We start from the raw sequence: 14,914 nt of genomic DNA, 5'->3' as shown, positions 1-14,914 counted from the left end.
TTTAATTTGATGTGTAAATCATTGAAATTTAATGAGATTATTAATAGGCTTAGGCTTATATTATTCTTTGTTTTCTATCTGTTCCATCTGTCCTTTTCCCCCCCCCTTTCCTCTTTTTCTACCGCCTTTGGGAATAATTGAGTATATTTTATGATTCTACTTCATCTTATTTCTTCAGTGATTAGCTATAATGCTTTGCTTTGTTATTTAAGCAATTGCTTTAAGGTTTATAGTATGAATCTTTACCTTAAAGCAGTCTTTTAAGTGCTGTTATACCACATTATGTATAATATAAAGAGCTTACAGGGGTGCCTGGGTGGCTCAGTCAGTTAAGTGTCAATTTCAGGTCAGGTCATGATCTTGTGGTTCGTGAGTTTGAGCCCCATGTCGGGCTCTGTGCTGACAGCTCAGAGCCTGGAGCCTACTTCGGATTCTGTGCCTCCCTCTCTCTCTCTGCCCCTCCCCTACTTGTGCTCTGTCTCTGTCTCCCAAAAATAAATAAACTTTTGAAAAACTTTTACTATAAGGACTTTACAATAGTATATTTCAATTTCATCCCTCCCAGGTTTTGTGCTATCACTATCACACATTGCACTTCTATATAAGGTATAAACCCAATAAGTTACTGTTATTATTTTGCATTAAATAGTCAATTATCTTCCATAGGGGTTTAAACAATAAAAAAAAAAATCTTATATTTACTCACTTCTGGAGGTCAAATATCCATGTCATGGGAAATAATGGGGAAAAGGAGGTCAGAAAAAGGTAACTGATAAAATAATGGAGGAAAAATTTCATTTCCAAACCTGATATAAATGTAAACCCACAGGTAAGAAGCCCAACAAAACCCAAACACATGACTCAGGAAGAAAACTACGACAATATATCATAAAGAGGAACTCTTAAAAGCATCAGAGAAAAAGGATACATTCTAATAGCAGACTTACATGTATATATGACCAACCAAAGTTCTCACAGATGCTCTATTCATTTTATTTTGTCTTTTCTCTCTGTTCATTTTTTTTTAATTTTTTTTTTTTAATTTAACGTTTGTTTATTTTTGAGACAGAGAGAGACAAAGCATGAACGGGGGAGGGTCAGAGAGAGGGAGACACAGAATCTGAAATAGGCTCCAGGCTCTGAGCTGTCAGCATAGAGCCCGACGCGGGGCTCGAACTCACGGACCGCGAGATCATGACCTGAGCCGAAGTCGGCCGCTTAACCGACTGAGCCACCCAGGCGCCCCTCTCTCTGTTCATTTTGGATTGTTTCTATTGCTGTCTCCAAGTTCACTAATCCTTTCTTCTGCAGTCAGTATGCTGTCAAACCCTTCCAGTGTAATTATAATTTTCATCTCTAGAAGTTCAATTGGTGTGATTTTTTTTTTTTTTTTTTTTGTATTTACTATGTCCCTGCTTAGCTTGTCTAATCTTTCCTCTAGCTTCAGGACTATGTGGAATATAATATAACAACTATTTGAATGTTCTTGCCTACTAATTCTATAGTTGATGTCACTTCTGGGTCTCTTCTTCATGACTGATTTTCCTCCTTATTATGGGTTGAATTTTTATCCTTTGTCTATTGTAACTGGTTGCTAGGCATTGTGAATTTCACCTGGTGTCAGATATTTCTGCATTTGGTTACATATTTTTGAACATTTTTATGGGAGGCAGTTGAGTTCATTGTAAACATTTTATTCCTTTCAGGTCTTCCTTTAGGCTTGGTTAGGTGGGACCAGAGCAGTGTCTAGTCCAGGGCTCATTTTCTCCACTAGTGGACTTCATCAGAACGAATAACTTCTGCTCTCCAAAAATACTCTCTTAGAAAAATGAAAAGAGAAGCCATAGACTGGGAAAAATATTTTCAAAACAAACAACCTGATTTCTAAAAAACAGGCAAAAGATTTTAGGAAACACTTCACCAAACATAATACGGGATGACAGTTAAGCACACGGAAAGACGACCAACATCATCAGTCACTCGGGAAATGTAAATTAAAACCACCATGACATATGCTGTACCCCTATTAGAAGGGTTAAAAAAACAAACACAAAAAACATACCAAGTGATGACAATGACGTTGAGAAACTGGCAGTTTCTCATAACGTTGAACGTTCACTGAGCAAACATTCCAGCAATACAATGCCACTTCTGGGTGTCTACCCAAGAGAAATTAAAACCTGTGCTCACAGCAAAACTTGCCTTCAAGTATTTATAGCAGCGTTATTGACAACTGCCGGAAACTAGAAGCAAACAAATGAACTTCAGCTGATTAATGGCTAAACAAACTGTGCCACGTCCAATAATGAAATACTACTCAGCAACAGAAAGGAAAAAAAAAAAAAAAGTACTGTTAAAAAGAAAACCACAGGCCCAAACAGAGCTATTTACGCTAGGCCAAGTCACCAAACCGGGGCTTAATACCTCACCTAATTCCAGTTTCAACCTTTCCCAGAAATGTAGTCTTAACCAGTTAGTCAGAAATGTTTTCCGGTCAGCTCCAATGAGTTAATCTGTCACAGGGGCCATCCCCAAGCCCCAAAGAAAGATGAAGCAATCCACCTAATAAGACACCCTGTATATGTCCCTAAGGGAAAGTGACCTTGTCTGAAACAACCCTTTCTTTTCTTTTGCTAACTGCCCTATCTCATGTCTGTCTAGAAAACTCTTCTGTTTTGCACAGCTCCTGGAGCTCCCCTCTACCTGCTACATGGGGCGCTGCCCGATTCATGGAGCACTTAATAAGGCCAACTATATCTTCAAAGGTACTTCACTTACTTTTGTTTCCTGATTACTGATACGCATAACAACATGGATAGATCTCACGTAGTTACGAGGCGTGAAAGAAACAGACTCAAAAGTCTCCATATTATAAAATTCCACTTACATGACCTTCTGGAAAAGGAAAAATGATAGGGGCAGAAAAGAAGTCACTGGTCGCCAGGGGTTGGATGTTGGGTATTGGGGTTGATTAACTACAGAGAAGAGTAAGAGAAGCTCTGGGGTGGGGTGGGGGGGGTGTGTGTGGAAGGGAAATGTTCTATATTTTAATAGTGGTGCTAGTTATATAATGATATGTGTTGGCTAAGTTCCAGGAACCAAACACCAAAAAGGGTAAAATTTGCAATAGGACAATTGTACCTTAATAGACCCAACTTTGCAAAAACGCTTTAAAGGAAGAATCGGCTGCCATGGAGATTAAAGTTCTTAATGAGAATCCATTCCAAAACCCTGGTAGCACTTCCCAGAGTCCAGTTCCTTTTATTTTTTTAAAATGTTTATTTATTTATTTATTTTTGAGGGCGGGGGGGGGGGGGAGATGGAGAGGGAGGGACAGGGAGAGAATCCCCAACAGACTCCACACTGCCATCCCGATGTGGGGCTTGAACCCATTAACCATGAGATCATGACCTGAGTCGAAATCAAGAGTCGGATGCGTATCCCCCTAGAGTCCAGTTCTAAACACAGTCTGAGGAATGAAGACAACTTTGGAATTGGAAAAGTGTTCCCAAAGCGGCAAGATTTGCAAATGCAGGGCTAGAGTGGAGGTGGGGATAAGTGGAGAAAAAACCAAATTTAGCACCAATCGAAAATAAAATTTTAGGTAAAATTTCATCTCCACTGAAAGTGTGATGGATGTAGACATTATAAAACAAATCAGAGAATGCCGGGGCACCTCATTGTCAGCTTCCCCAAGGTGAGTCTCCTGGGGAGCACAGAGAGCTGGCAAAGACTTTAAAGTTTGAGTTTCAAGCCCCTGTTCTAAGAGTCACCTACTTGAATTGCAGAAAGTCCTTCGACCTTTCTAGGCCCCATTTCCCTGCACCTAGTAAATGAGGGCGGTAGACAGGACTGGGGTGGTGTAATAAATCTATTTGACCAGTCCGGATTCCTGGCACAAACCTAAAACCCTTGGAATGTTCTGATAGGAGAGTCTTTTGTTATCCATGATGGGACTCTATTGAGCACACTAAAGTTGATGCTAATGATGCAACTTGGGTGGGGGGCCCTAGATGGCCTCAGGATGCGGCTGATCACCAGAAAGACCAAGTAATGAGAGGGTGGGAGCTTTCAGCCCCACCCGCTGACCTCTGGGAAGAGGGGAAGTCGCCGATAAAACGCCACAAATATTCTTGAACTGGGAGATTCAATGAGCTTCCGGGTTGGAGAGCACCCGGAGGTGGCCAGAGCGTGGCTTCCTGGAGAGGGTGTGGAAGCCCATCTCTCCTTCCCACACCCCTTGCTCTATGCCTCTCTTCCCAGCTGGCTGCTCCTGAGTTAGATCCTCTTATAACAAACTGGTGCTCTAGTAAGTAAAATGCTTTTCTAAGTTCCGTGAGCTGCTGTAGCAAACTAATTGAACCTGGTGGGGGGGGGGTCCCCTTTTTCCTTCCTAAACCTACTCCCTCCTTTCTCTTTCCCTCTCAGTCCAAGGCAGAAACTCAGAAGCTATCTTTGACTCCTCCCCCTCCCTCACTTCCCATCAGCCAGGCAGTTGCCAAGCGCTGACATTTTAACCTCTTGGTAATTCCCAAACCCGGAGGCAACTCTGCATCTCTGTCACCACTGCCCTACTTCAAACCCTAGTCGTCCCTGGCCCTGGGCTGCTGCCCACACCTTGCTGGCTGGCCTCCCTGCCGTGCCTCCCCGCCGTGGGCCTGTCGGCCTGATATCCACCCTCCATACAGACGCCAGAAATGTCTTTCTAAAACATGCACCAGAGCGTGCCCCCTTCCTGCTTAAAACCCCCCAACAACTTAGAGCAATGGTGCTTACTTACTCTTTCTTGAGTCACAGGCCTCTTTGAAAACCTGATGAATGCAATTCACCTGCTCTCCAAAACAAACAGTGAAACACACACACCCACCCACACACCCTGATGAGGAATACAATGGATCAGTGAATTCCGCCCGGAGACTCTGGGTCTACACTGTAAAGTCCGGGTCCCTCATCCCATCAGAACACTATTTACACATTACACACTGAGCCTCTGGCAACCCAGAAGCTTTTTTTTAAAGCTATCCCCTGAACAGTCTTCAGGCTACCTTCGGAATCACAACTTTTCAAAGGATAGTTACTCTACCCTGGAGGCCTTATACTTTGTCTCTCAGCCACCCAGAACGGAAGTCTGCTTTTCCATCCAATGCATGTTTCTTACCGCCGTACCCTTTCTCTGCCGCCCTGTTTGGCTGGAATGTCCTCCTCCACCCCTTTCCCAGTCAACTCTTCCTTATCTTTCTAGTCACGGCTCTGGCATGACCTCCACTTGGGAGCCTGGCCTTATTTTCTCAGTCTGGGTTACAGGCTCCGTCTCTGTGCATATTTCCAAAATCGAACTGCAATTCTCCTTCTATATGCCTGACCTTTTCCCGCCAATGCCCCCGACGTCAGACTGTGAGCTCTTTGAAAGCAGGAACCGGTACTATGCGGGACTTAATACAAGTCCGAGATATGGATGGTGCTCTAAAGTGTCTAAGAAGGGAAGGAGGAAAATCCTAATGATTTCTTTAGACTTCAGATACCGCTCTTTCTGCAAAGCACAGGCCTACCAAGGAATGCATCCAATGATGAAGGAGTAAGATACTGCTTATCTCCTCTTTACAAATGAGGAACTCAAGTGCGGAGAAATTCCCTGCCTGAGTAAAGAACACGTTTCCTAACTGTCTTGTTAGTCCTAATATATCTGCGTTGCCTCCAAGAACAGAATCCCTAACATTAGGAAAATCATAACTCAAGCAGCAAAGCATGTGAAGCCTGAATTCAGTGAATATAATCAAAACACAACAGCCTAGATAAATAATGACAATATCCTGTTTTAGTATAGACTGTAAATAATTTTTTGGAGGACTCTTGGCCACCATTTGACTTCTAATGACAGCAGTGAAAAAATATTTTACTGTTTAACCTTAAAAATAACAATAGTTCCTCTTTTAGGATCTTATGCAATTCCTCTAGCCACAAAAGAACACTGTGTGTGTGTACTTTATATTATTTTTAAATTTCCTCCACATGTGTTGGTACCCATAGAACGGAATTGCATGATTCAAATTAACGACCATCAATGAGTTCTACAAAGGCTTTTACCACTTGAGGACCACTGATGGTATTAGAATCAAAGGGGACCTGAACATCAGACCACCAGGTCCGGTGTCCCATCTAAGCCATAGGAGGTATCAACCAAATGTAATGAACTCACCTAAGTGTAAAGCTCATATAGCCCCCAAAAGAGAGAAAAACCTTTGGCCACATGACTATGGCTACCTAGCTAAGAAGTGGCTAAGGCTGTTTTGGAAGTCATGGAAAAATCTTAAGATCACCTTGTCACCTGATGAAAGCCAAAAAACTCTACTCAGACAAAATGCCTACGGTGAGATTCACAAGAGTCTGTTATTTGAAGGCTAGAGCAGGGTGGCAAGACCAAGGAAAGCAAATGACAAAGCAGGCTAAGCCAATTCTCAGCCCCTCATGCCCCCTTCTCCAAATTTACTCCTAACCTCTGCAAGATCCCTTTCAAAATCAAGAAAAATGATACAATACCATACTTTTGAAGTTATTTGCTTTTTGTCAAATCAGAATCTTTACCCAAAGATGAAGACAGTGTCAGGTGGAAGAGAGTCAGCAAGATTGTTATCTTGAACACTGAACGTTAGGGGCTCTTGTCACACTGCTTGCCTAGTTTCGTTCAAGAATGACAAGATGACAGGAACAAAAAGGACAGGGGAGAATGTGCTGGCATTAAGCCTTCCTGTGAGCTTCCCAAGGGAGCAAAGATGTTCTCTGGGAGCAAAGTGAGGTCGATACACTTTGTTCAAAGAACCATTTAGAAAATGTCTTCTTCTCAAGCCTTAAAACATGGCCATATTGAACTCTGGAACAGTCCATTAGTTTAATTTTCAATGCGAGAGCAGTTTCTTTCCCACAACCATTAAATATAGTATATCTACGTTTAAGTAGTTTTGGGGGACAAAAGTCTTGTGATTTCCATTCTAACCTGGTTAAAGTTTCTTTCATTGAAGTATGCTATTTTTTCATCTATAGATAGCGATCATTAACCACTGTGTGGGAAGGTTTATCTGAGAGCCAGCTTTGTGCTGCAGGGCTTTTCCTGGGGAAAGGCACGGACCGTGCATTTCTTAAAAAGAACAGAATTAGCTATTTATATGTAATAAGTTCCTCCAGCCTTGATCTCTCGCATCCTTATACCCCTTGTGCCCAGCACGGAAATAAGGGCTCAATAAAAGTTTATCAAATAAAAAATGTTTTTCTTTCTCATCCACGCTCCCTTGACTAATAACTAAGAATCCATGAAAGGGCCCTTTTGGTTATAAAAAGTAGAGCCACTCTTTTTTTTTTTTTAATTTTTTTTTCAACATTTTTTATTTATTTTTGGGACAGAGAGAGACAGAGCATGAACGGGGGAGGGGCAGAGAGAGAGGGAGACACAGAATCGGAAACAGGCTCCAGGCTCCGAGCCATCGGCCCAGAGCCTGATGCGGGGCTCGAACTCACGGACCGCGAGATCGTGACCTGGCTGAAGTCGGACGCTTAACCGACTGCGCCACCCAGGCGCCCCAAGAGCCACTCTTTAATGGAAGGAAAAGAGTTCACAACTCAACCTAAAAGGATGATTTACTATGGATAGACGCGAAGTACCTAAGAAGAAACGAACAGCCGATCCAAATTTGTATGACGGCAACAATTAGAACCAGAGTTTTAGAATCAAAGGGGACCTGAACATCAGGCCATCAGGTCTGGTGTCCCATCTAATCCAAACCTGTCTTTGCCCAGCATCCACATCTGCCTCCGCCCGCTCCTGAAACATCCCCCCTCAGGCTAACAGTTCACAAGAAGGCAAATAAAGCAAGAAGAACAAAAAGGGCAAAGGATGGCAATAAAATGTGTAATTCAAGGCTCTGACCACGACTTTTCGGACACGAATGAAAGAGACAGCATCGTCCTTCTTGAACTACTGGAATCCCCCTCCTTGTACCCAGTATCCATGAAGCCATGGGAAGCACGTTTCCAATCTTTAAATCCTACTTAGAAAGCTTCATCAGCATTCATGAGGTAGAACTTTACAATCTAAGGGAAATGGGGATCGCATCTTCTGATTCAAGGAATTTAAAGTTTTTAAATAGTTTAAAGTCATCCCATGAAGTTTCTCACTTTATGCTCCTTTATTCAAGAAAATCTGTAACACCAGTGAGTGGCAAAGATGCGAGGAACTGGAACTTCCAAAAGCTGCCAGTGGGAGTGTAAATCAGAAGGGCCACTTCGGAAAACTGACAGTGTCTACCAGAATTGAATATGTGACTTTCCCTGGGATCTGGGAGTTGCACTGGTGGGCATCATCCTAAGAGAAATGAGTGTTTAGGTCCACCAAAAACATGTAAAAGAATGTTCACAGCAGTGTCGCTCCTAATTATACAAAATTGGAAACAGCCTAAATGTTCTTCAACAACAGAATGGGTAAATAAATTGTAGAGTATATTCATATTTAGGAATAGCACTCAGCAGTTAAAACACACTCCCCCCCCCCCCCCCCACCATTGCTACTGAGAACAAGATTGAATCTCCTAATCACAATATTGAATAAAAGAAGCTGGACTTAAAGGAGTATGCAGGATGATTTGCTTTACACGCAGTTGAAAAACAGGCAAAGCGATGGTATTAGAAGTCAGAAACGTGGCTACCTCTGGGGGATATTGACTGAGAGGGGGCGGGGCTAGAATTGCTCCATATCTATATCCAAGGGTATGTGGGTACATACACATATAAACACTAATGGAACTGTACTGTTGGGATGTGTGCATATTCGCTGCATGCAGATTACACCTCATTTAGAAGAATCTGGAAAGAGATGTAGGAATCTCTGAGACTGTTCCTAAATATAAAGGAACTCCGTGCAGCTTGAATGTAGTTGCAAGTACTGATCTTTGTACCTCCAGAATGCTTCTGAATGCTACTGACAAATTCACTTACTCCTTAACATCATACGCAACAGAGAGCTGACTCTGGAAAACATATTGTACGATACATTTGAAATGTACATATTTACCAATTCGCAAAGATAAATGTTTAAGGAACGCAACATGTCTGTGTTCCCACTCTTTTCTCCCTTATGTTCCATTTCCTACTCGATAATTCTGAGTTAATTTTTACCAAAAGCCATTGGAAATAGTTCCTGCACGTCTCTAATGAAAATTACTTTACGTCCCACTGAGATTTCAAGTTAGAATGCTGGAATTCTGGAGCTGGAGGAGACACACAGGGCACCCTCACAGGACAGAGGAGGACGCCAGGACGGGAGCGGTGGGTGCCAGTCCCAAGGTTGCTGGACCAGACAGGGGCCCAAGGCTCCCGGGCTCCTCAGCCTCCCAGAAATGTCTCTCTCCTTCACCCTGAGCTCGAATCGACCCTCTCATCTTTCCAAATCGATGAGATGGCTCTAAGGGGGATTTTTTTTTTTTTTTCTCTTTCTTGCATTGCCACCTGCGCGCTACCCAGCAGATTATTTGGGAACAGTCAGCTGAGTCCTTGAAAACCCCCTTGGGGCTTAATGCCGGGATAAAAAAGAAAAAAAAAAAAAAACAAGTACAGGAGGCACGGACCGCTGATATTCTCATATGTAAATCCTGCTTGTATAACATTCCCGAAGCGGCGATTCGCTGATCCCACCGAAATTCGGCAGGGGTGGGGGTCGTTACTCGGGATGACTAGCTCCGGGGGAGAACGGCGGGCGCCTTGCCTCCCCCGAGCGCACTCGGCAAATCATAGCCTCAAACGGGGAGCCAAAGACGCCACTCCGGAGTGTCCGGGGTCGGGCCAGGCGCCGTCCGGAGCCACCTGGCGCCACCCCCGCGGCCGCGGCCTCGGGCGGACGGCCCGGCCACCCGGCGCGCGGGCCGAGCGGGCGGCGGCGCGGGCGCGGGGGGCAGGCGGGCGGCGCGGCCCCGGCTCCGGGTCGGCCGCGGGCAGCGCGCCGGGAGGCCGCCCGCGGGGTCCGGGCCGCCGTCGGGGCCGCGGGGCCGCGCCGGGGCGGCGGCGTTAGAGGGGAGGGAGGACGCCGCGGGGGTGGACCGGCGGGGGCCGCGGGGGCCCGCCGGGAGGGCGCCGAAGAGGGGAGGGGCGCGGGAGCGAGGGAAGAGCGAGCGCGGGGAGGAGCGAGGCGGCGGGGACCGGGAGGCGCGCGCCCGGGGCCGCCGTGCGGGGTGGGGGGGGGGGGGAGGGTGGGGGGGGGGGGGAGGGTGGGGGGGGGGCGAGGGCCGCGCCGGGGGGCTGCGGGGGCTTGCGAGCGGGCGTGCGGGGCCTTACCGAGCAGCGGCAGCCGGCCGCCACGGCGCGCCCACGCCGGCATGGCCTCCGGAGCCCGGGGTCCCCAGGCCGCGCCGGCCCAGCCCTGCGATGCCGCCCAGAGCGGCGCGCCCCGCGCTGCAGGTGGCTCGCTTAAGGATGCGCGTCACCGACCGCAAATTCCCTCGGACTGGTGCAAAGTGGAAGGGGGGAGGATCCCTCTCCCCACCGGCAGGGGCCGAGGCGGGAGCCGAGAGGTTGGGCCGAGGCGGGGAGCCGGTGCCTGGCGCAGCGCTGCGGCCGAGCCCACGTGCCCGCCGCGGTCCGCAGCCCGCGCTCCGCGGCGCCCGGGGCTCCCCGACTGTGGCGGGGGAGATCGGGCGCGGTTCCGCCGGGGAAGTGGTGCGGGCTCCTCCGCTCTGGGCAGGGGAGAGCTGCCCTCTGTCCCCGGGAGTCCCCGAGCCCTGTCTTTCGGATCTCGGAGCCTGGGGATGGCCGCGAACCAGAAAGCGTCCTCCTCGTGCGCGGGGGGGGGGGGGGGGGGGGGGGGGGGGGAGGTCTTGGAGGCCCCGGGATGGCAGCTAAATCCGCGTCCCACGCGCGCGGCTCCAGGGGGGGGGGGGTGGCGCGCGGAGGAGCAGAGGGTCGCATTTCCAAGCTCGGGGGATCCTCATTGCGGACCGGTTTTCTTTGTCTCCCCCTCTGTCTCTAAGGATGCTCAGGACCCGGTCGTTAGCGGCAGCCAGAAGAGCGGGCTCGGGGTCAAGGTTGACACGGAGGCTAAAAGCCAGCCAGAGAAAGAAAAGCAGAACACGCAGAGAGAGCATCCCAGAGGCTATTCTTGAATGATCCACTCCGTAATTCTTGTACTTCATCGCACAATATCTCAAGTTGAAAATTATTTTCTTTGCCGTGAGTTGAAGATTGGAAAGCCCTGGATGCCGGTTCTGAAATCTCCCCTTAACTAGCCCTTTGTCCTTCCCCAGCCACTTTTGCCCTCTCAGAGTCCCAGTTTACTCCCCTGTAACTGAGGGGAGTGGACCAAATGGTTTGTAATGTGGTTCCACATTCCGGGAAGTCCACGCTTTTAATGGCAAAGCCTGATAATTGCCAGTGTTCGTTCTTGATCATCCTTTCCACAGCTGTAGTCTAGAACACAGTATTTTTTACCCCATAGGGCGTGACGGAAACCCAAGTGTCTACCGTGATGCAGCCACTACGGAAAACAGTATGGTCGTGTCTCAAAACGTTAAAAATAGGATTACCAGAGGACCCAGCAGTCCCACTTCTGGGTATATACTCAAAAGAAGCGAAAGAGGCTCATGAAGAGATATCTGTACATGGATGAACCTGGAGGACGTGCTAAGTGAAATAAGCCAGTTACGAGAAGACAAACACTGCGTGATTCTACCTAAATGAAGGTAGTCTACATTTACTAGACTCCATTTACTAGTACTCTACCCAGAGTAGTCAAATTTATAGAGACAGAGAGTAGAGCGGTTAAGTGCCATGGGTGGGAAGGAGGGGGAATAGAACGTTGGTTGTTTGATGGGTACAGAGTTTCAGTTCTGCAGGATGAAAAAGGTTCTGAAGATTGGTTGTACAACCATGTACTTAACACTGCTGAACTGTACAGTTAAAGGTAGTTCAGGTGGTAAATATTATCTTAGGTACATTTTATCACAATTAAGAGTTTAAACAAATGTGAAGTGTCTGTCGTGGGTCTCACACAGACCTAGAGGAAGAGGCACGAGGTAAGGGAGACATAAAGAGAAAAAAGCAACGAAGGAGGGTGGTAATGAGAAGAGAAAGGGGCACGTAAGCCTTCTAATTGCCAAGACTGAATGCATTACCTTTTATTTATAGCTTGATTACTCCAAGCTTTAAAAGAAACTGAGGATTACAAGTTTGCAGGATATCAGCTTGGATGGAGCACTGTTCACGAACACAAAATCATGAAGGTACGCTGCTCCTTCAGAAGCATCTTTGGGCACAAGGTAGGAATCTCAGCGAGAGGTCCTGAGAGGGGAGGAAATTAGTCAAATCACAAATAAGTGACATAAGGCAGACGGGGAAAGACAAATACCGTACGGTTTCACTCGTGTGTGGAATTTAAGAAACAAAAACAAACAAGAAACAGACTTAAATACAGAGAGCAAACCGGTGGTCACAAAGAGTGGGAGGTAGGAGGAAGGATGGCTGAAATAGATAAAGGGGGTCAAAAGCGCTCTTCCCCAATGAGCCCTGAGAAATGCATAGAATTGTTGAATCACTATATTGTGCACCTGAAACTGATATGATTGTACTTTTAAAAATGTACTCGAGTTGAGATTTAATAACAACAACTTTTACTCCTTAAAACAAAAAAGAGAAGGGAGATTAGGAATAGTTTCTATGCAAACTTGATTTTCCCTGGAAATTGGTGGAAAACACTAATTCTAGACAGCACATTTTATGGACTGAAATATTTTGGGGTATGAAACATAGGCAAACTTTTGGACATGAAGATAATGCCCAACATTATTTGAAAGGTGCCAAGGGTCATGTCTAGTATGGTACCTAGTTTATTCCTCACAGCAGCACTCTAAAGAGGGTAGTCGTACATTATCTAGAGCCTTAGATTATGCATCGAGCTATGCGTACTCGAATATGAAATTCTGGTTCCAGAGTTCATGATATAAAACCTATTATAAAGATGCTCCTAGGGGCACCTGGATGGCTTGGTTGCTAAAGCATCAGAATCTTGATTTTGGCTCAGGTTCTTGTGGTTCATGACATCAAGCCCTTTATCAGGCTCTGTGCTGACAGCTCAGAGCATGCTTAGGATTCTCTCTCTCCTGTCTCTCTGCCCCTCCCCTGTGTACGTGTGTGTGTGTGTGTTTGCTCTAAACAAACAAACATTAAAAAACAAAACACAGAAACTCCTAAAAGGGCAAGAAGCAACCAGGAGGAATGAGATGAAAAAAGAAATCAGAAGAGAGAAGTATATTTCTGGGTTGAATGGAATGTTTTTCATTTGCCCTAAAAAGGACATCGTTTATGTAGATTCTTATCACCATAATGCTTAGCTGCTACATAGCTATGAATAAGTGGTCATTCATCTTACAAACACATTTCTAGCCCTTAAATGACACGAATATGTCCCTCTCCTTCTTCGAAAATCATGGAATATTTTCAACGACACCCTTTTGTTAGCTCTCTAAAAAAAAAAAAAATGACATTAAAGCACTTCACCTGTAGGTTGTCACTGAAAATATCCACTACAAAAGAATAAGTTAGTGTATTCATATAATGAAATACTATATACAACAATGAAAATGAATGAACTGCAGTTATCTGGAACAACCTGGATTAGTCTCAAAAACGATGTTGGGGGGTGTTTGAGCAAGTCATGGCAAAACCAAACAATATTCTCTTTAGGAATATATTCGTAAGGGGTATAAAGAAAGTGAAAGAATAATTATGACAAAAATCAGGACAGGGCTTACTCTAGAATGGGGCAGGAAGAGAAGGACTTAATTAGAGATTTCATTAGGGAAGGCAGATTGGGGATTTCTAAGGACCTGGCAATACTCTCTATATTTTTTTTAAGAATTCTTTTAATGTTTATTTATCTTTGAGAGAGAGAGAGAGCAAGCAGGGGAGGGGTACAGAGGGAGGGAGATACAGAATCTGAAGGAGGCTCTAGACTCTGAGATGTCTGCACAGAACCTGATGTGGGGTTCGAACCCATGAACCGTGAGATCATGACCTGAGCCAAAATAGACGCTTAACTGATTGAGCCACCCAGGCGTCCCAATATTTTATTGTTTTTTAAATCTCTGTGATGGATGCTGGATATTTGTTTTATTATTATTATTATTTAAACTATATAACTATTGGGGCACCTGGGTGGCTCAGTCGGTTAAGCATCCGACTTCGGCTCAGGTCATGATCTCGCGGTCCGTGAGTTCGAGCCCCGCGTCAGGCTCTGTGCTGACAGCTCGGAGCCTGGAGCCTCTTTCAGATTCTATGTCTCCCTCTCTCTCTGACCCTCCCCCATTCATGCTGTCTCTCCCTGTCTCAAAAATAAATAAATATTTTTAAAAAAATAAAAAAAAATAAACTATATAACTTTTTAAAAAAAAATTTTTTAACGTTTATTTTTGAGACAGAGAGAGACAGAGCATGAACGGGGGAGGGGCAGAGAGAGAGGGAGACACAGAATCGGAAGCAGGCTCCAGGCTCTGAGCCATCAGCCCAGACCCCGACGCAGGGCTCGAACTCACGGACTGTGAGATTGTGACCTGAGCTGAAGTTGGAGGCTTAACCTACTGAGCCACCCAGGCGCCCCTATATAACTATTTTTTAAACTACATAACTATTTTTATACACTGCCCCAAGTATGGTGTCTTTCACAATAAAAGAGAAATTTAAAGGAATTTTGACACAACACTTCTACCTATGAAGTAAACTTATCCAAACAAACAAAAACCATCAATTCTGATTAAGATCCTAGATCCAGCTACCAGTGTATAGGAAATACATGGGATGGTGGAACATTGTAAATGTTCAAGGATATAATCAGAAAATTCCAGACCCTAGCAGACATTATAGAACAAATAACCTAGTTTCTTCAATA

The 14,914-nt window shown here is 45.5% G+C and overlaps 1 protein-coding gene and 1 long non-coding RNA gene across 4 annotated transcripts in view; one reads left to right on the top strand and one right to left on the bottom strand.

The window, feature by feature from the left end:
• The window catches only part of FLT3 (fms related receptor tyrosine kinase 3), a 76,955-nt gene extending 66,192 nt beyond the window's left edge, over positions 1-10,763 (bottom strand). Inside the window, exon 1 of one of the 2 annotated variants that reach the window (XM_058688970.1) lies at positions 10,315-10,763. In XM_058688970.1, coding sequence (XP_058544953.1) covers positions 10,315-10,357 — 43 coding nt within the window. In that variant the 5' untranslated portion in view covers positions 10,358-10,763. The remainder of the gene's footprint in view (positions 1-10,314) is intronic. The other variant, XM_058688980.1, reaches the window with a different exon arrangement.
• LOC131487839 (uncharacterized) lies at positions 10,342-12,273 on the top strand. Of its 2 annotated transcripts, XR_009249998.1 has the most exons (4): positions 10,342-10,437; positions 11,007-11,205; positions 11,471-11,714; positions 12,160-12,273. It is a non-coding gene; the product is annotated as an uncharacterized LOC131487839 (long non-coding RNA). The 2 variants fall into 2 exon arrangements; XR_009249996.1 differs by lacking the exon at positions 10,342-10,437 and having other exon boundaries at positions 10,887-11,205.
• The last annotated feature ends 2,641 nt before the right edge of the window (positions 12,274-14,914 follow it).

Source organism: Neofelis nebulosa, chromosome 1, assembly GCF_028018385.1.
Source record: "Neofelis nebulosa isolate mNeoNeb1 chromosome 1, mNeoNeb1.pri, whole genome shotgun sequence".
NCBI classification, from domain to species: domain Eukaryota; kingdom Metazoa; phylum Chordata; class Mammalia; order Carnivora; family Felidae; genus Neofelis; species Neofelis nebulosa.
The sequence above is the reverse complement of the archived record's forward strand: the minus strand, read 5'-3'. Positions and strand labels throughout refer to the sequence as shown.